The following is a 21,576-nucleotide window of genomic DNA, read 5'->3' on the forward strand; positions in this document are numbered from 1 at the left end:
AAACTAGGGAAAATGCTCGTTTATCCAATTTTAGGCTAAAAATTGCCCACTTGCTCCACCAACTGTTTTTTAACCCCATTTACCCAAAACACTCTAAGGGATTATTTCCCCTTTACCCAATTAATTCTTTTTTCTTTTTTTTTGAGACTTTTTTGCCCTCTCCTTCTTTCTCACTTAGAGAGAGAAGTCACCCTCCACCTTGCTGTGCTCCGGTGACCAGTGGCCGGCGCGGTCTCCGGCGACCGGTGACCGGACTCCGGCGAACGGTGACCGGATTCCGGCGACCGGTGACCGGACTCTGGCAAACGGTGATCGGATTCCGACGACCGGTGACCGGATTCCAGAATCCGGCTATTATTGCCCCCCAGTAATCATATTACTGCCCCCCAGTAATCATATTATTGCCTCCCAAAAATCATATTATTGACGTTCAGTGAATTGTATGAACTCCCAAAACCAAAATGAATACACTACAGGAACAATTGATCAATTTATAATCATATTACTGCCCCCCAGTAATCATATTATTGCCCCCCAATACAAAGTCTAATGTTTCTACTGCCTCCCAATAGACCACCAAAAATGCACCTTTTTGTAGGATTCACAGATAATTTGACTTTAATACACAGAAAACAACATATAACTTATCAAAACACCACACTATAGTGATCCCTGTCCCTCATATCGAAGTCTACTGGGGGCCAATAATGTGTCTACTGCCCCCAGTAGACCATCAAACAAACCCCACAGTTACATTGCAATTCCTTCCTCATTCTCGGGGTTCACAATGTACAAAAAAAAAAAATGCTTCTGGCACCCAGAAATTGCTCTGGGCACCGGATCTGAAGGACAAGGGACGGAGGCACCGGCGCACTATTTGCTGTCTGATCGGCCGGCCAGAACTGTGAAATTGCAGGTGCAAATGGCCGGACCTTGAAGCTCCAGAATTGATTGGATTTGGGACGAGGTTGATGGTGGAGCTCATCGGCGGTGCACGTCGACTGCTTCTCCAGAAGCTTGACGACCTCTTTCGACTGGTCATTGGAGAAAGCTCTGACGCGGATCGACGTCGTCCACGGCGAGGAGGAGAACGACGATAGCACCCGACGTGCCCGGCGAGGAGGAGCAGTTTGTCCCGACGGTTCGGGTCTCTGACAACCCGATGGACCTGGACATGTACAACCAGTGGAGATGCTCCAGTGGCACTGGAAGTTCGACGATCTGATTCGTCAGAAGCCTAGGTCGCCGGAGGCCTGGGTTGAGCATCAGTGAGAGAGAGAGAGAGAGAAGTCGTTGCGGTCTGGGTCACCGGATTCGTCGAGCGTGACGGAATTCAGTGAGAGAGAGAGAGAGAGAGAGAGAGAGAGAGAGAGAGAGAGAGAGAGAGAGAGAGAGAGAGAGAGAGAGAGAGAGAGAGAGAGAGAGAGAGAGAGAGAGAGAGATCGGTGAGGGGGGGAGAGAGAGAGAGAGATTAAAAGGAGGGTAATTATGTCAGTAGAAGTTAGATTGGGTAAATGGGGTCAAAAAACTCTTAGTGGAGCAAGTGGGCAATTTTTTGGTTAAAATTGGGTAAGTGGTCACGACCCCTTAAAACTATATGGGTATTCAATTAAGACTTTTTAAAAAAAAAATTATTCTAAATAACGACTTTCAAGAATTTTATTAGATGCTGGATTGTGGAGGAATTCTAGAGTGCTTGGTATAAATACCAAACTCTATCGGAAATCCACGCTCTAGATAAGAAGATGAAAAAACCTCAACCAGTAGATGATGAACTGACGACGAACTGACCTTGATGTCGAGAAGTAATCTCAATCTTTCTCCAATCTCTACTGACGAAGGTGATTTATCATCTTTGTATAATCAATTCTCTATTTGTTTTTGACCTACATAGATTTTTGATCGATGAACTTTTGTTCTTTGGTTTCGTGTTCGTGTAATTCTTTCCTCTTCGATTTGTTTGTTTTGTTTTTGTAGAGATCACAGTCGATATTGGTCTTTGCTGCTGTGCTCTTAGGGTTTGGATTTTATTGGTCATCTCTTTTTTCTTTTGGTCATTTTTTATTTATTTTCTACCTTATTATTTTATAGCTTCTGTATTTGGATCAGATTATGATGAATTTCTAATTGCTAGCTAATTCGAAAGGTTTGCTTACTGTTATCGCATATACGTCTTGTAATTTTATAACAAGAAAATGGCTGCCATGATCTACATACCAACAAAACTTGAAAGAAAGTACTTCTAGCTTAGAGCTATCCAAACGACCTTTTGTACAAATTAATTCATTCCTCCAAAGTCCAAACATGTAGGTTTGACCTGGCAGTCTTTTGTTTATACTAATTGATGGTAATAAGAAATTTTGCGATGTAGAATCTTTTATTCCTTTTTCTTCTTTTCTATTTAAACTGGAAATTGTTTGACTATTGTTCATATTTTCATATATATATATATATTATATATATATATATATATATATATATTCTAAAATATTAGTACTTAGTTTATGCCGTGGCATTTGATATATATTTATTTATATCTAATGTAGTGGTTTTGTAGCAGGTTCCATCATTCGTTTTGATGGATATTCCATACTGAAATGTGCCTCTGAAGCAATTGTCACCTCCAGGTGAAGCTTGCTCAAGATTAGATCTTACTGCAATACATAAAGTACTGGAGATGGCTGTATATATACAAGGCTGATCGATGTTGAATCTGAGGCTGAAAAGGAAGTTAGTTATTCTCAATCCTAACACTACTATATTCTGTTTTCTCGAACTATTTTCTATCTTGCAGCCATTGCTCTCTTTTTTCTTTTTTTCGATTCTTTTTTGTCTTTTTAAAATTTTGGTCCCAATGATATGTCTCATTTTCTTTTGTGTTGCTAGGCCCTTACATTTTAAGTTACATTGCTGCCTTCTTTCGATATGTAGACAGATCCAATGCGGGAAGCACTAAATTCCAGGAAGCAGGGAGAATCATGCTACAATACACAGCGTGTCTAATTAGTCACCATTTTACTAGTATCACATATACTTAACAACTGACAGATATGAGTATTACCAATCTAATTTCAACTTTCAAAAGCAAGAAACGAGCTCAGAAATTACAATGGTTCAAGCCAATATACCGACTGTTAGTGCAAAATATTGTAGATCAAATTGGAATTTCCTAGCTCAACAATCAAGAGTCATTATAACTAGGACTTGTTCATCTCTTGGGACTTCATAAATATGGAGATTTCAAAGCTTCAAGTCCCACTCTCCTCAACACATTATCATCCGGTATAAATTGCATTCATATTGCTTGTTGTTTTAGGACGGAAGGTTCTTATCTAGCCTAGCTTAGGATGAGACTTGTGTTTCAATCCTGTGTGTCTAAGCTGAGCTAGCAGCTTGTCTTAAGCTTGCTTTTTTAATGTATCTGATCTTAAACAAATGAGTTATCTTTATTACACATACACAGTCAGCCCTAGCTCAAGTCTTTCCATATAAATAGGTTCTCACACTGTTCTGTTCTTCAGTTTCCCTTATCCTCAGATCTCTCTAGAAATGCACTGAGCCAAAAAATCTTCTTTGAGAATGTCTTGGTAAGCTGTTCCATGTCTAGCTTCCAAAGGATTGTCAAACCCAGAAAACCATACCTTTAAAACACCATCTGTGTGTATGTCTTCATGTGTGTTGCATACATGCCTTTGTGCCTTGAGATGATTGACGACTATGTGGAGAGTTATGCCATCTGAAGATTGATGAAGGAAGTTCATATCCATCATTCATAATCAGTAGAAAAGCAGAGACAAAGTTGCCTTCTAGATTGGGTCTAGGAAGATTGAGTGTCAGTAAGTTCTTTATGTACTGATTTCTTTAGTGGATTTGTTACCTGCATAGTGCCCGCAGTTGTTTCCCTTTTCTAATGGTTTTACTGCGTCAACAATTTGGTGTTTGTGTGTGATGTTTTAGTTTCTGTTGATGGTTTGGTAATTCAAGAAAGTCATAACATCATTAGAGATATTGAGATCGATCTGCAGTTTAAATTAGGATTCAAGTTATACTGCAATCCTATTTTAGGATGCGAACCAGCCTGCACTCCTAAGACTGATTCTTAAAGTTGTTGACACATTGACTCATTTTCATTAGTTTGAAAATATATACCCATTCTGTACTTACACCGACCATCAAATATCTAAATTTTGGGTCAAGATGGAAGATGATACTTCATGAATTGAACCCATTGCAAGGACGAACTAAATTTGAAAGGAAATATGGCATAAAAACTCGAATTAGAATCAAAGATCAATGGTATCTCAGAACACTTGCGCTGGTGCATCCGGCCATCTTTGGAGCACTTGATTTCTCTATTAGCCTTCATTCGTCGATATGAACATGTAGATGTGTGATTACATGCATTTCTATGTGTGTAATTCCATTCTAAATACTAGAACTCAGCTAATCTTCAAACCAATTATTATATTATTAAGTCATTTTTATTTATTTTGTAGTATATAAGTGGAGTTGTGGATTTCGGAAGAAATCGTGGGAAAATGAAGCTAATTGGAGTTTTCGGCAAAAGGACAAAAAGTCAACATTAGTCAACCATAGTCAACACGAGCGATGATGTGGATGTGCTTGAAAAGAAGAAGAAGATACAATTGTGTTAATTAATCATTTGATTAAGGGCTGTGACCACTTACCCAATTTTAGCCTAAAAATTGTCCACTTACTCCACTAAGAGTTTTTTTACTCTCATTTACCCAATCTAACATCTATTGACAGTATTGCCCTCATTTTAATTAACAACTACTCCCCTCATACACTCTCTCTCTCGACTCCCCTCAGCCTCTCTCTCCTCCCAGACTCTCTCTCTCTCTCTCTCTCTCTCTCTCTCCACCGTCGCTGGAATTACACCGGAAATCCTACTCCATACCAGAACTCGACGCCGCCAGCTCACCGGACTACAACCCAGACAGCCGGAAAAACTGTTTCTGCTCCACTCCGGCACAATCCGACAGATGCTCGACGCCGACACAGACCTTGATCAGCCCTGCTATCAATCTCCACCTCCAGCCCCTGCTAGACGTCGTTCTCGAGTCCGGCACGGCAAGGAATCAGAATTCTCTCTCCGATCTATACTATTTCTGCACTCTCTCTCTCTCACTCTCTCTCTCTCTCCAACCGAACTGCCAGATGCCGAGCGACAAGACCGTTTGAATAGTCGGATTTCCAGCGCACTCCTTCTTTGTCTCCACCGACCACCTGTCCCGGTCGCGCCAAACACCGATCTGGTGCCCAGAGCAAATTCTGGGTGGCCAATTTTTTTTTTTTTTTTTTGGTATACTATGAGCTCCGAGAATGGGGAAGGAAAAAAAAAAAGTGAACATGTAGATACACTAAGGCTTTATAAAGGCACTTACTTTGGAATTAATTTTAATTTATATCAGTGGCTTTATTTTCTGTCACAAGTAGGTAATGAACATGTAGAATTGGGGAAGGAAAAAAAAATGAACATGTAGAATTGAACATATAAATTGATCAATTGTGCTTGTAGTGTTATTCATTTTGGTTTTGGGAGTTTATGCAATTCACTAGAGGGCAATAATATGATTATTGGGGGGGGGGGGGCAAGAATATGATTATTGGGAGGCAATAATATGAGTATTGGGGGGCAATACTATGATTACAGGGTATTATTAGGGGGCAATAAAATCAGACCCGGAATCCGGTAGCCGGATTCGGGATTCCGATGATCAGTCGCAGGATTCCTGTAACCGGTCTCCGGATTCCAGTCACCGGTCTCCGGATTCCGGTCACCGGTCGCTGGAGTTCGCGGCCGGCCACTGGTCACCGGAGTCCGGCAAGGTCTCCGATGACTTCTCTCTCTAAGTGACAAAGAATGAGAGGGCAAAATTGTCCCAAAAATAAATAAAAAGGAATAAAAAAAAATACTTAATTGGGTATTAGGGAAAAATATATATTAAATATTGGGTAAGTGGGCAATCTCTTAGAGTGTTTGGGTAAGTGGGGTTAATTAACCCCAAAATTGGGTAAATGATCATTTTCCCTTTGATTAATTAATTATGCGAGGTGGATTCTCTAGCTAGGATCCGGTTTTGGGATCTGCGATGGTGGACGACGTCATTGAGTCGGCCGCTAGCGATCGTCTGGGATGGGGTCGCATCTCCTGGGATCCGAATTTGGGTTCCAGGTCCAATTTGGATCCAGATCTAGGATCCGGGTTCGATCTGAGTTGGGTTCTAGTTCTTGGATTGGGCCTGGGGTCTGGATCGGATCTGCAGTTAGACCTGGGGTCCGTTTAGGGTTTTGTTGCTTTCATTTGGTTTTGCTTTTTGTTATTTAGATAAGGTCAGTGACGGAAGGTTACCCGCTACTCGACGCATTTCAGGGTGTGGAGGTATGGTACACCATATCGTTGGTACCTTTTTTGGTACCTTTTTTGGTTTCTTAAATAAGGTCGGTGACGGAAGGTTACCTGCTACTCGACGCATATCTCTGCATTGAGGGATGGTGCACCATATCGTTGGTACCTTTTTACATAGCCCGGGTTCTGTCCGGTGCCTCATCAAATGCTTAATTGCATCCATTTTTGTTGCTTTTCCTATTGTTTTTGACATTTCTCAATTCGATATAGTCTCGACATCTATTGGTTGTAATATTTTTATTGTCAGTTTGCTTCAAAAAAAAAAATTCTCCGAATAATCATTGACAAGAGCATATAGACTTTTTTTCTTGTTGTTTGAGAACATATATGCAAAATCAAAATCATCAATCTCACTGCATACCTCACTCTCAAGTTAGTATGCATGTCAGCTTGTGCATATGGCAAAAACTCACTCGAAAATCATAATTGACGAAATACTATTAGGAAAGGCCGAAAGGCTACAAAGCAATCAAACTCTTAAGCTCAAAAATAAAATGATGATTTTGTTTTCTCCAAATCAAAATAGCCTCCACATATGTCGACTTTGATACTAATGCACGAAGGATTTGGAGAGTCGGTGGCCTAAAGCATCGGTCCAGCACATGTCAGTGAGAAGAAAAAAACTAAGTATATAGCGATCCGCCCTCAGAATATGGAAGAAATTTTTCGAAAAGAAAAAGGCACGAATGTCTAATGTCTTTTCGTAACCAAAAAATTGTACTTATCGGAAAAAATTTGGCTAAAGTTAGACCGACCGGAAAGACCCTTAAAAAAAAAATTAATAAATAAATAAATAAATAAAAAGGACAAATCGGATCCGGGTAATTGGCTTACCGACAACTGTTTCGTGGGCTAGTTAGCCCTACTGTAATAGGGCTTAACTAGCCCTTTATTAAAAAAAAAAAAAAAAAAAAGAGAAAGCCAAGCATAAAACCAGCAAACCAGAATTATAGTACTTGATTAATGTCGAGTAGAAAACCAAATTCCCAACCAAATTGGTAGGCAAATTGTTCATAGCCCTATTACATACTCAAAAGGGTCAAAAACCACCTGTTACACAAAAGCTCTAATAAAGCATGGCATTTGCAATATAACTGAAGAAAACAAATGCCATAATAACAGGTGGTGTTTTCATGACCAAAACTACATTGATGCTTCTTGCCTAATATATTGCTTCATGGTTTCCACAAGGCCCTTTGCAGTTTGGGCTTTGGAGCTTGAATAGATGCAGATGCAGAAGCTGCAGCCAGCCTTGGTGATTTCCTTGCTATAAACTTCCTCCCTGCAGTCCTCTTCACTCGCTTGCCTGAGGTAGCAGGTCTAGCAGGGGATCCCTGATACATTTGCTCAGTCTAGGTAAATTTGAAATACAAAAGTAAGTAAATGCAGCAACCCAGGCAAAACCAAAAAAACCACATCAATGGAAAAATACACAGAACAATTCATCAAACAATTTGATGCTTTACCAAAACAGATACAAGTCTACAAATGCAACTCAATTTCAAATTTTCAAGTCAAAAGTCAAAACAGAAAGGCAAAAAGTGACAGATGCAATTCGAACCCAGAAATCCAGAAGGACAAAACAGATCACATATCCAATTTTCATCTCATATCAGTCATATGTATAGCGTATAGCAAAAGTAACAGATGCAATTTGAACCCATAAATCGAAGCAAGAAAGATGGCAGCAACTTACGAAGCTTGAAGTTTCCGAAATCGAGTCGAAAACTGAAATTGAAGCTGCTTCACCTAGTAGAGTTCGAGCCAAACCCAGACTTGAAAATTGAATACCCAGAAGCAGAAATTAAGAGGAAGCCATAAATCGATTAAAGAGTGAAGACCCAGAAGTAGAAATTAAGAGAAACAGAAACCCAGACTCACGAGCGACTGGAGGAGCACTGCGGAGGCGGACTCGATCCTGCCGTCGGCCAAGCGGCTGAGAGGGACGTGCTCGACGGCGGCGACGCCGGACAGGTAGTCTTGCTCCATGGCGAAGTCGTCGATGCAGTTGAGAGTGACGACGAGGGGGAGCGACGACGTCGTTTGGGTGGTGCGGTGGGACATTGTGGCTGGGGATCCGATGCCGGCGCTGCTCATCGTTTCGGGCGGTTTAGGGTTTAGGAACTGTGGCTGTGGCTGTGGCGGTTTAGGATATCAGAACATGAATTGTTCTGTGTATTTTTCCATTGATGTGGTCAATACATGTTCTGATATCTCAGAACTGTGGCTGTCGAACAGATAAGGGAGAGAGAAATGAGATTGACTTTCTGGGACCTTTGGGCCTTAAGTATCGATAGGGTTTCTGGTAAAATGTCAATTCTACCCTTCATTGTATGCAAAATGGCATACGGCCTAACGGGCTGACTAACGTCATGTACGAGAAATGGGTCGGGCTTTACAATTGGTGTACCAAAGTTCATAATTTGTGACTTCGTGTACGAAAATTAATAGTGGGCCAAACTTCATGCACTGTTCCTAAAATTTTCCCTAAAAAAAAAGAGAAAAAAAAAAAAAAAAGGACAAATCGGATCCGGGTAATTGGCTTACCGACAACTGTTTCGTGGGCGAAGCTGGTTTAGGGTATAATAAGAAGATTTTGAAACCCTGGTGTCTTCCTCTTGCTAGGATTAAACAAGCAGAGTGAAGTAGCTAGCTGATCATTGTCGAATTGGGTGAGAATTCGATGGCGAATCGCGGAGGCGGAGGAGGAGGAGATCAGGATCTGCAATTGACGGAGGAGCTTAGCAAAACCCTAAAACAAGGGGAGAGAATTCTGGCGCCAACCCGAAGACCCGACGGCACGCTCCGCAAACCCATCCGCATTCGCGCCGGTTATGTTCCCCAGGAGGAAGTCGCCATTTACCAATCCAAAGGTGCTTTGGTATGATTTCATTCTCTCTCTCTCACTCTCTTAATTTCATGCTTCGGTTTGGGAGGGAAGTCAAAGGTTTTGGGTTTTGTTTCTGTAATGCAGTGGAAAAAGGAGATGTCCTCACAGGCTGGTCCCCCAGGTTTTGATGATACTACTCCCGTCGCCGCCGATGCCAAACCCAAGACCAAGTCTGTAAAGAGGAATGAAAGAAAGAAGGAGAAGCGGCTGCAGGTATGTCAGTGGAGTAGTGTTATTTGTTGGATGGAATCTATTTGGTGGAATGATTGAAATGGTAACTAGACTCTTATAGTTGGTTTCCTCTATTTGGGCTCTTTGCCATCATCTATTTGGTGCAGAACCACAACTTTTTTGGAATTACAATGAATGTTATATATGGGGAGGACGGGTTTTATAAGACTGACAGATTATATACAAGTCTTCTTTTTCCCTTCATATAGAAGCAAAGGTAGTCTTTACATTTCTCTGTCTTCCACCCCCTTGCATTAGTTGGACATCGTATGGAAGTACCGAGGCATATGCTAAGTTTGTAATTAATAATCCTGTGTGGATTGAATGAGCTCTCTTGGATTAGTCTTACAAGTAGGCATGTCCCTTAGAAATGGTACATGTCCTAAATATAAGGTTGTCCTTTGTTAGATTACCAGTCTGTGGAGACTGAGTAATAGGGAGTTTTAGATGTTAAAGTCTTGTTATGACATCTGTGTCCTTTCTCTTGGAAGGCAATTTGGTGCACCACCCAATGTGGCGTTTTCTATTTGGAGACCTTTGGAAAGACCTTAACTTTGGATAATTTGTCAAGAGAGAGCATGTGGTGTTTGTGTAGTATGCAAAGGAGACTAACTGTAAACTACTTATTACTCCATTTCCTTTGAAATGGAGATTGGGGGTATCTATTTAGTGTTTTTTTTCTCCTCTCTAGGGAAACCAACTTGAAGTGGTAAATAAATTTTATATTGCGCACTCTAGTTTTTAAAAGTATTCTTAACAGTTCTGTAATGGATGTGCTTTGAAGATCACAGTCACTGTTTATTGTATGTAAAATGTCCCATGTAGAAACTTTCAAATACTGGAGCCTACTTCTTCAACTGATTTTGTGGTATTTTCATCCTGGAATTTCAATAGGGTAGCCCTCCCTTTTTGCTTTGTATTAGGGTTGTTAATACTCCCCAGTCGTCAATCTACACTCCCCTTTTATCTTTGGTTGTTTTATGTAACCTCCCTCTTTTCATGGTTGACAAGAAAAGGGAGGGTTTTATGGGAATTGAAATGAGAAAGTTGTTCATAAGACTAAAACAAAAGGAAAAGGAGTAGACTGACTATTAGAGACTGTTAACAACAATTCCAATTAACACTCGCCTTCTTTTCTCTCTGCTTTTCCTTTCTTTTGGCCCCCTTTTTTACTTTATGAAGCATATGGCTGTTGATTATGTTTCCCTATACTTCTTGTCTTGAGGAACTTTAATTTCACTGTTGGTGCTCATGAAGATTAATTAATTTGTTTGTGAAATTAGCCCACCCTTTTCTACAAAACACACCTCCATGCACATGTCCATTGGAAAATTACTCATGGAGGGGGATGGTAGTTTGTAAAAAAAGGGGTGCCAATTTCAATCCCCTTAATTAAGGAGTAATAGCAAGTTTAATAAGGAGTTTTGAATTTGTAAAATATGCTGTGTTTGGAGCTATATTTGAAGCTGATCTTATTAAAAGTGGTTGCCGGGTATCTGATGGCATTGAAGTCAGCTTTTGAATGGATTTTCAATCGAATGATTGCAGAGGCAAGGTTTGGTTTTAAATGAGATAACAAAAAGAGCTTTGATTTGGGTTGCAAAGTGATCTGAAACAGTGATGCTTTTTAAGAAAATAAAGAGTGTGGGTGGTAATAATGTGCACGATAAATGACAGAAAGAAGAAAGGAGAACAAAATGGCCCCTTTTTCCAGTACTTTTGTGCTCTTGACACGATCATGTCTGTCACTACTTATGGTTTTGGCATCAGTTGAAATAACAGCAAAACAGAAATTTCTTTGTAGTTTGCAAAGTTTTTACTTCTATTTAAAGCTGCTTGTTTTACTTTGTTCATCTCCTTATGCAGGCTGCTCTTGAAAAGGAGAAAACCTCAGAAGAAGCGGAAACTGGGGATACTAAGGAGGAAGAGCTACCTGCTCAAGATGTAGGTCATGCACCAGCATCAGTCCAGTCATTGACATCTCAGATGAACGAGCTTGGTGTTTCTTCTAATTCTGCTCTAGTTACCCCTTCCTCTGACTCAACAGAGGATTCAAATCCAGGAGCTCCAGTTCAAGATATTGATAAAAAAATCCGAGCTCTAAAAAAAAAGGTATAATTTATTAACTATTTAGCCTTGCCTGGAAACATTATTAGCTATCTGTGTTCCGCATTCCAATCTGACTATGAAGTTGCTTTGGCCGGTGAGGAAATATGTAGCCTTTCCTTTTGGATCCCATAATTTTGTCAAAATAATTTTCTGCTCTTTACGTTGAGATGTCAGTAACAAATCCTATGTATCAACTTTTGATTGAGAAGCTTTGGCGTGCTTGTTATTGCTTAAGCACAGTTATGCCAACTAAGCATTAGTAAGTTGTAAGAATCTAAGATCATAAGGTTTTAAACTCTTCTTTTAAACAAGAATCTGAATGAAGAGAAACGGATGCCATAATTTAAAGTATTGAGCATAAGATGAAGGAATTCTGGGTTCATAACAATACGTGGCCAGATTTCACTCCCTTTTTATATAGTTATTCGTATTCCTCGTACTGCAGTAATTAAAGTTTTCTGTCCACTCGTTAGTCTACTATTTAGTGTCAAGACATTAGAAGTTACTGTTTCTTAACATGATTTTGAAAGTCATGCAGTATCTTATTACTTGATGGTTCACTTTTGCAGATTCGACTTGCAGAAGCTCAACAGCAGAAAACTCATCAGCCAGAGCAGTTGGAAAAGTTAACGAAACTTGAAGGATGGCGTCAGGAGCTAAAGCTTTTGGAGGATAAAAAGAAAGCTGAATCATGAATGAGGGTTTGTGCTAGTATCATGAATCCATGTTGTTTCCATTTATGTTTTTCTGAGGAATACATGGATGCGTAATTGTTGAAAGAGGTTCATCTATTAATATCTTCTAATCAGCTTACATTATGTGCTTTATATGACCTGATCCACCCCTTATATGTGCTGTACCATGTTTGCTCCTCTTTAGTGCCTTCATCTGCTTGTTCTCTTCATTTTTTGGCATTATATCTTTGTTGAGGAATCAATTGCAAGTGGTGATTGAGAAGCAGTAAGTACTAATTTGAATGCTTTATAGTCTTTGTTATGGCTTTTTAGCAAGCACAGATTCTCAGTAGCAAATGTTGTCCAAGTATACTGATGGTCAGTAGCAATGTCATTAAGTACACTGAATAAAAATGTTCGTAGCTGTCAGTAGCAATGTCAATAAGTATATCGATTAAGTCAATATACTGACTCTCAATAGCAATTGCATCTTAGTTCTTGAGTGTGAATATCATTATTTCTTATAAGCTTCTGAAGGCTCGCATTAACAGTTCATCTTGTTAATTTTAATTGGTTATTTTGTTTAATATTGATTTATGGAGGCAGCTTATATTTGGTAGTAGATAAATTTTCATAGTACTACTGAGAGTCAGTAACAGTATTTATTTATTACTAACCATCAGTAGAAGTATTTATTTGTTTCACTTTGAGATAGTAGCAATATCTTATTTGTTACAGTTCGAGAGTATTTATGATCTTTTGGTCGTGCTGAAGAAATATCTAATTTTTTACTGACTGTTTCTCTTATCTGTAATCAGTGTCTTGAAAACAAGCCTACTTTTGGGCTCTATACTAAATTAAAGAGGATTTTCTTCATTAATTGAATTAAAGTTTCCTTATTGGAATAGTACTATGATTTTTGCTCATGTAAACCTTTTTGCCCACAATTGTAATTTTCAATTTTTAGAAATCGCACCACAGAGATAGAACAAAAATGACTGGTGTAAATTGCACCACAGAGAGAACATTCTTTAGCAATCGGATCATGTATTTCAGAGTTGATTAACACCTAAAAAAAAGAATGAAAAAAGGAAACAGTCATCTTGATCTCTCACTGACTCACTCCCTCTCATATGATCTCCTAATACTTATTTAGATAAACTAGCAAATACAATTAATATTTGAGACTAATATTGCATCAACTACTAGACACAACATTTGTGTTGCTGTTATTGTCACCGGAGGTATTAGTGTCCGGTGCTTGAGTTGTTGCAAAAATTTCAATGAATTGGGAATCTTGGAGTCTCGTTGAAGATCGTAGTACTGCTGCTGCGGCTGGTTGTTCTTGATCACTGTTCACATTATCAATTGTCTTCATCTCCTTGCTCTTTCCCCAGAGCACCATGTATAACCCCAATACAATTACAATCCCTCCTAATACGCTGTCAAAGATCATCACCAAACAAGCAAGAACACATTAATACATGTTAATTTCTGAAATTCGCTTTACATACACTAGCTACATCTATTTGAGGCCTGCATGCATGATATGCAATATGGAAAAGCTTGCTGCTTACCTTCCTAGGCTTAACTTTTCATTGAGCAACAAAGAACTAGCAATGGCCACAATCACCAAGCAGAGCGGAGTGAAAATTGACACGAACAATGGACCTCTCTTGCGTACACACCACGAGACAAGAACCACCGCCATCCCCGAAGTCACAATTCCCTACATCGATTGATCACACGACACAATAATTTACATACGTATACATGATCGAATAGGCATTGTTAATCTTTCATTAATGCTCACTAAATATCAAAATTGTCGTAGATTGTCATAGATGATGGAATTTCTACCCAATCATGCTACGATATTTAGTATCTTTATATCAATCGGATACAATGTGAGAATGTTCATCATCTGGTGTATCCGAGAAATTGTTATTTGGATACGTGGTATAGATAGAGTTGCTACCTAGAACACTAACAATATGTACTTATTTTAAAGCTTAAATTGTTAGCGCCCTACGAGCTAAAACAATAAAACCAAGTTGTTACTATATTATTTTTCAATGAGTGATGATTTTACCGAATATGCAGCTGCAAGAAGCTTGATGTTCCAACCCAATTTCCACTGGCTCCAATCCCTCTCCACGCAGAGTGCAAAAACTACCGACTGAATCGATCCCATAACCGACATTAGAGCCGTACTCGAGTAATGGCATGGATATCTCTTGCTCATTTTTGCCTGAAACTCCATCAAACCCAATTCATTATTTCAAAATTAAAGCAAACGTACACTCGACAAAATTACTACGTAAATATATATGCTCGATCGAACCTGAAGTATGAGCCACATTGCAAAGGAAACGGTGCATCCGAGAGCCAAGAAGCAGCCCAGCAAGTAACTACCGGTGCTTCTGTGGGAGGAGGACGTTGACGGTGATGGTGCTGCCGCCTGGTGACCTCGAAGAAGGTCAATGTGAGTTGACCAGATGGAGAACTCTGGTCCTTTGACGAAGGTAAAGATCATAGCACCACCGATACCCATCACTGTCCCCACAAGCTTTGCCTTCCCTGCATGGCTTCCTAGTGTCAACTTCTCCAACCTGTGAATTAATTCCTTAATTAATTAACCACACATATACTTCCAAATCAATTCATTAAAAAATGAAAATAAATCGAAACCTGAAACAGATGGCCATGATGAAGGTGACCGCCGGAATCAGATTTGCACTGGCTGCAACAAATGTCGAAGATGTCAAGACCAGTGCCTCTACGAATAGATTTTGTGACAATGTTCCCCTGCAATATTGATCGTGCAATATATTAACTTGTACGAGTTATGTGAATTAGTTCTAGGTAGAATACTAATTAAGTCATGAAATTATGAATTAGTACCCAAACAAACCGCAGAGAAAAGCTTGAAAGAGTACGACTAGAGTGAGTTTGGGCCTGCTGTTCCTTTCGAGTATAAGAGCAAGAGGAACGATAAAGGCAGAGGAAAACATGAGACGGTAGGCAACGAGAATATTGAGATTCATTCCAGCGTTTGCAGCAAGTTTGCAAAATATATTCATTGCTGCATATGAAATCTGAACGATCACCATCGATATCACCGGCTTCATTAAGCCATCTACTACACTACTAGGACTGCTAGAAATCTCAATACCACCCTGCTGCCCCATTTGTGTTACTGGCTTCAAAATGCAGAGAGAGAGAGAGAGAGAGTCTGGCTTGGTTAGAGTTGTGAGAGACCGACCGAGTGACTTCCACAGTTTTTTTTTTTCTGAAAAATGAGTGACTTCCAGAGTTAGTAAGGTCAGTTACTGATGTTCTGCTGCTTCTAAATTACTGTTATGCCCTTCAATCTGAATTATTTTTCTCACTCCCCTTTTCATTTTGGTAACAACGAAGACATGTAGGATGATACTCGTGTTTCGTCTTTGATATATAAGGGCAACGGTAGGGGCCTTAACGAGGCAACAAATCTCTTTGACCAATATTTTTCTTCATTTAATTAAATTATTTTCTATAAATTTTCTTTTCAAATTTATGTGGTTTTGAAATTGAAACACAAATCGGGTATGTTACTAATAGGGGTAAAATCGGAAACGAAAATATCATAAACTGACCTTTTTTACCATTACCTCATTATTAACAAGGACTAAATTAATATTACTAACAATTCATGATAGACCTTTTTATCAAGTGGGAAACTAGGTGACCTTTTTATCATTTCATACTCTAATTTGACCTTTTCCATAATTTCCCTTTAATACATTGAGTTTATTTTTTTTTATTTTTTTATTTTTTGAAGTGGGGCTGGTGCGGCTGCCCTCAAGCCTTGATTAATGAAATTGCAGAATACAATGGGGGCACATAGAGCCGGAACCCCAAATTACAATAAGCATAGAGAGAACATCCTAGAATAAAACCGGGATTCTCCACAAAATCTATGTATTCTAACAAGCACCAATTAGCAAAGAGTTAGGTGACAAGAAATAGGCATTAACTTTTTGTCTAAATATGAATTAATTTCGTAAAAAAAATTAGTATTAATAACTTGAATTTAGAGATACTTATTTCCAAATTAAGAGGTAAGAAAATATTTCATTTAGTAGAAGTCATTCATTCAATGTATATATAAGGAAAAACAAAAAAACAAAAAAAATAATAAACTCAATATGACGTTCAAATATATATATATATATATATATATATATATATTTTCCACATTATATTTTCATAATTTGCAGGAACCGACCCAACAAGCTTCGAATTCACATACATGTGTTATGAAAATCTATTGATGAAATGTATGTGCAAATCTATTGATTGAATTACATGAAATATTTCTATTCTAAATTGAAGAAAAAAATTGTTGTTTAAATATAGAAATAATCTACAGTACCATTAATGTATTGAAATGTACAAATAAAAAAAAGTCAAAAAAAAATATATATTTTTTTTTAAGAAAACCAAACTAATTTAGAGTCATTAGATTTTAGAAGGATAAGATGGTCTTTTTCTTCATATATTACATAACATGAATACATGATTTGGCAAATAAGTAATATGTGTGTATAACATGGCATGACACCTAGAATTGAGATCACATATTTTAGGCCTCATTGATGCCAACAATCATTTTCCGATATACAACTACAAGACTAATGAGCTCGAAGGTGTGCATTGATCATATATCCTTTTCTTTTCTTAATCCGAAATTTGTTTAGTGATTGAATGATTACTTTGTTTAGTGACTTGTTTTACCATTAATCAGTCATTCAATCATAATCCGAAATTTGCATATTTATTTGTTGGTGTTGGGTGCTCCAAAGGCAAAGGAAACAGCAAATGTTCATTTTTGATCTCTCCAAGCACCAAGGGAATTTTGTTAAAAGCAACAAACCTTGGAACAAAAGGTTGTTCAAAATAAGAGCCATATAGCAGCAAAACAGCGAATGCTACTTGATGCGTTGTATTGATGGGAAAATCAATTGCCAACCTTTCAGCTCAGAGCAAATTGGATGTTATGTACCACAAACAGACTAACTACATACAGTCCACAACTTGACTAGGTTCAAACCAACTTCGTTTGTTCACTACAAGCATTCACCGAAGGATTATAATCAGATTTTCGATTAGACGAGCTGATCACATATGGATTATAATTTAGTAATTTTGAAAACACACAAAACCGATATTTCTTATAATAACTAGCAACTAAAACTTTCACAAAATCCTGATATTACATTAGGCCAAATCATATGCACCAAACCGTCAAGTACAATGTGTTACATAGTACGGCCAAAAACCAAAACAATAAACCCAGGTCAAAAATGGCCAAAGGAAGTACCATTACATATCATAGTAGTGCAAACACAACATTCCCCAAAACTGCTCCCATTTGCCTTCCACTCAAATACATGTCGATCTCATATCAGCATCTATGAGGATTCTACACCTGAATCACCAGGTCCGGGAACATAGAGTTCAAATTCACCAGGGCTCCATCTGCAAATTAAGTGGAGACGGAAGGTTGCTGTCTTTGATCCCAACAAACGCTGTACATAAATTACCATTACAGCATATTAGTTTCTCTAATATCAAATTTCAACAAATTTCAAAATTAGTGAAAAATCAGGGCAATGTCAGCATCAGCAACCCATGGCCAAGAAATTGAAAGCAAAATCTAAAAGGAAAAAGTTTGACGTACTTGAAACTCTTATGCATAACACAGGCTTGAAACTCTATGCATAACACAGGCAGTGGTAGGATGAGGTGCAGCATGAAATTTTACATTGGCTGATCAGTCAGAGCAACCCATGGTCAATGGATCAGCCAATGTAAAATATTACAGCGTGTACAAAAGCATTTTGGGCCAATTCATTGTAGGACTCAACAACAATAATGGGCAGGATATGCAAATAAAATAACATAAAGCCATACAAGTAAACTAACAGAGGATTTCCACACTAACAAGAGTAAATATAACTAGGAATTAAGACTGCTAAGAACATCAGTAAACAGTCAGGCTAAAAATTATCCTTTCCACATAGGGAACCTAACATCAACAATGTAACTTCATAGTCAAGCAATTTGAGCATGAAACAAACCAGTATACGAGCTGACTCGGGTGACAAAGGCTTTCCTTCCTCACAAACAACGTAGTCTGCAACAAGCTCCACAACACCTGGAAGCATGAAAAACAAAGAATGGTTTATGATTAGTCTTTTGTTATATGCATGCAAGGACCAGTATGCATGCAAGGACCAGCAAACAAAATGCAAATAGGTACCTTTGTTCAAACGAACAGGCATCCCTTGTTTTCGTAGAAATGGCTCCATCTCATGACTGAACTGCTCCAGAGGACCTTCCTGAAGCTCGACCTGAAAGATTTGAATCGAGGCTCAATTCAAGAGATCATGCTGGGATAATTGAAAGCTATCAAGTAGAGTAGTTCCGAACCAGACACCACAACAAACTTATATGCCTGCTCTGATCTACACAATTTACACAAAAAAATAAATAACCTTCTCAGTTGCAATGCTTCCTGTCCTTGCGAAGTCATATTCCTCATATTCATTAAACAACCTGCAAGAAAAAATTAAGCATTAAGAAATTTAAACCAGAATATATAGGCACATTGAAGAAAATTATACTTGAAAATTTGAGACTTAAACATGAGCAAGGATGCAAGTCTTTAATCTTAATAAAGCTTGAGTCACCCCTACCAGATCAGATAATTTATGTTTTGAAAAATAACTTAAGTACCATAGTTCTTCACCACGTCACCATGTTTCTAGTTGGTCTTAGCTTGTGGTTTTATAGACTTGAACCTAGGGAGCATCAAGTTCCTCTAATCGCAAGCAACTCCTCAATTAACATTGTTTCATAATCATTTAAACAAAATGCTTTAATATTATAAAGAGCCCTATTATAAATTATTCTTATACATGAAAGTAAGTCACAAAGGGGGAAAAAGTAACCACAAAAGTGGATAACAGCAAACATATTCTCAAAGCTTGTAACCATGTAAATCATTGGAATCTACTATAGAGTCCTCATGGAATCCCAAAAAAAAAAGTGAACAACAGAACGAAGCTTAAATTCCTACCTTTCAACCTCCTCCTTTGGCAAATTAGTAAAGCAAAGTCCAGCATTTCCATGGAGAACCTAAGGAAGATCAACAAACAGTATAAGAAAAGAAATGCAACCAATTCAAGAGGAAACTAAAGATATTAGCTGCACAAAAGTCTCACCTCGGAAACCTTGTGAAGGCCGATTTTGATCTCATCAGATTCAGATCGACCAAGAGCAATTTGCATGACTTTGTTAGAACCAAGGAAAAATCTGAGCAATCAGAAAATCAATCATGAGAATGTGCTCATATTGAAGACTCCATGAATAAGAAATTTTAGAGAATGTCAGATTTAGACTTCCCAGTTGGCAAAATTACTTTACTGCTGAGGACTTAAAGAACATCCAATTTTATTATAGAGAAACAGTGACATGCTATCAGAGTAAAATACCATTACACTTAATGGTGTTGACAGGTATAGTAGGACTCTGATGTGAGGATTCACTCAAAGTATAACCGCAGGCAGTCATATTACTCATACTCAACAATTATGAAAGTGCAGACATCAAACCCCACAAAAACATCTTTGTGCAAGGATGAGTAGTACAACACATACCCTGTGTGATGGAATATCTGAATGAAATTGTTTACATCAATACAAGCAAGCTAAAAAATATACAAGGAGAACAGTTTGCTCCAAATACAAGATATATTTTTTCAAACCTTGATTGAAAGTTAAACGGTGCCATTAAGACAATACATAGCCTCCCTAAAGTTGGTCAAATTGGAAGATAATGCCATTAAACTCAATATAAGATCCCAATAAACATCTAAATTAACAGTTTGTGAAATTGTGTTTAGAAAACTTCTCGGCCAACGACTCCTTTTTTAAGTTTTGAAAACCTCCCAAAATCTTCCAGCTACTACAGATATCCCCAAAGACATAAAGTAAACTCAACTTTTGCTACCTAATTTGATACTTGTTTGGATAACTAAGGAGGTGATACATTATTTGACCAAAAAGACAAAAATAGTGGTGATCAACTAAGAAAAACATACAGAAATCAGTTGCAACTTTTCTGTCGCCTCCCATTTCACCTCTGTTTAAAAAGTTTTAGAAACTTCTCTACTTCTTTTTTTTTTTTTTTTTGGGAAAACCAAGCAAATCAAAAGTAAGTCAAAGTTCTCTTGCCTACTTTTCTTTGTCATATCTCTTCAGCCTTTGCTTAAATCGCCAAACAAACAGTAAACGAACAATATTCTACCTCATCAGCAGCCAAACACAAGTAAATATTAAACCAGAACATACTATGTAATCAACCCAATTGACCTAACTCTGCAAAGCCAATTTCAGCATCAAACAGACGACAAGCAGGAAACTTGAGCACATGAGTTTTATTTCCCCATCCAAATTTACCAGTAAAGAAAACGAGGCAAACATGAAAACCGAAACTTGCCTGCTGGTTGATTTGAGCTGGTCTCTGAACTCCTTGAATTTGAGATTTCGCATGTTCTCAAAAGAAAACACATACACTGAATTGTAATCTTCGGCAGCCTGTTTGATCGTATTCACTACAGCTTCTTTGTGTTCCCTTCCCTTCCTTTTTGTCTTGGACAATGTAACTGCACACAAAACCACCAATCAATCAGGAAAAAAAAAAAAAAACAGCATAACATCATTCATACCATTCTCAGATTCATAATCATTCAATTGCTGAGTTAAGAAGAAGTTCAAGCTAGTATATATTCATCCAAATCTTAATTTCTGAAATGTTCAGTCAAAAGTTGTGAACTTGTTAAAAGAGAAAACACAGATAATAATTATGGAACCTCAACTCCTTGCTTCCATGAAAATCAGTACAGCCTTGAACTAACCAGAATCAAATTGCAGGGACAAAAGTTGAATACTTTGACCCAAAATCTCCCTTGTTGTAGAGAATATACAAGACCAAGAATTATAATTAGGTAAAAGGAGGATTGGAATTGGTTGTTGTCCTTACCTGGCCTATCGCGCTTAGACTTCGGCATGGTGTTTAGGGTTTCGGCGGCTTCTGGTTTGCTCTCTGCGACGAGCGGCAAAAGGAGTTTCTCGTACCCAGCTACTAGGGTTTTAACTAAAACCACAACAAGCACGGGTCGGGTATGCCCC

At 38.2% G+C, this 21,576-nt stretch overlaps 3 protein-coding genes across 3 annotated transcripts; 1 reads left to right on the forward strand and 2 right to left on the reverse strand.

The window, feature by feature from the left end:
- Window positions 1–4,855: 4,855 nt before the first annotated feature.
- LOC133742088 (WAT1-related protein At1g25270-like) lies at window positions 4,856–15,483 on the reverse strand (the record flags this gene model as incomplete). The annotated part of the gene is made up of 7 exons (XM_062169776.1): window positions 15,242–15,483; window positions 15,029–15,145; window positions 14,682–14,949; window positions 14,430–14,588; window positions 13,915–14,066; window positions 13,710–13,779; window positions 4,856–4,912 (listed from the first exon to the last, which is right to left on the reverse strand). Coding segments are annotated over exons 1-7 (1,050 nt in total), but the record flags the coding sequence as incomplete, so codon positions are not given.
- On the forward strand, window positions 9,028–12,567 carry LOC133744003 (partner of Y14 and mago). Its single transcript, XM_062172103.1, has 4 exons — window positions 9,028–9,314; window positions 9,408–9,536; window positions 11,421–11,666; window positions 12,233–12,567. Exons 1-4 carry the CDS (start codon window positions 9,117–9,119, stop codon window positions 12,356–12,358), a joined length of 699 nt encoding a protein of 232 aa, XP_062028087.1. The 5' UTR covers window positions 9,028–9,116; the 3' UTR covers window positions 12,359–12,567.
- A 2,051-nt stretch (window positions 15,484–17,534) lies between the features above and the next one.
- LOC133706873 (uncharacterized) lies at window positions 17,535–21,576 on the reverse strand. The gene is made up of 8 exons (XM_062132422.1): window positions 21,428–21,576; window positions 20,885–21,050; window positions 19,609–19,699; window positions 19,464–19,522; window positions 18,880–18,940; window positions 18,645–18,735; window positions 18,463–18,539; window positions 17,535–17,910 (listed from the first exon to the last, which is right to left on the reverse strand). Exons 1-8 carry the CDS (start codon window positions 21,453–21,455, stop codon window positions 17,794–17,796), a joined length of 690 nt encoding a protein of 229 aa, XP_061988406.1. The 5' UTR covers window positions 21,456–21,576; the 3' UTR covers window positions 17,535–17,793.

This window comes from Rosa rugosa, chromosome 4 (genome assembly GCF_958449725.1).
Source record: "Rosa rugosa chromosome 4, drRosRugo1.1, whole genome shotgun sequence".
Classification (NCBI taxonomy): Eukaryota; Viridiplantae; Streptophyta; class Magnoliopsida; order Rosales; family Rosaceae; genus Rosa; species Rosa rugosa.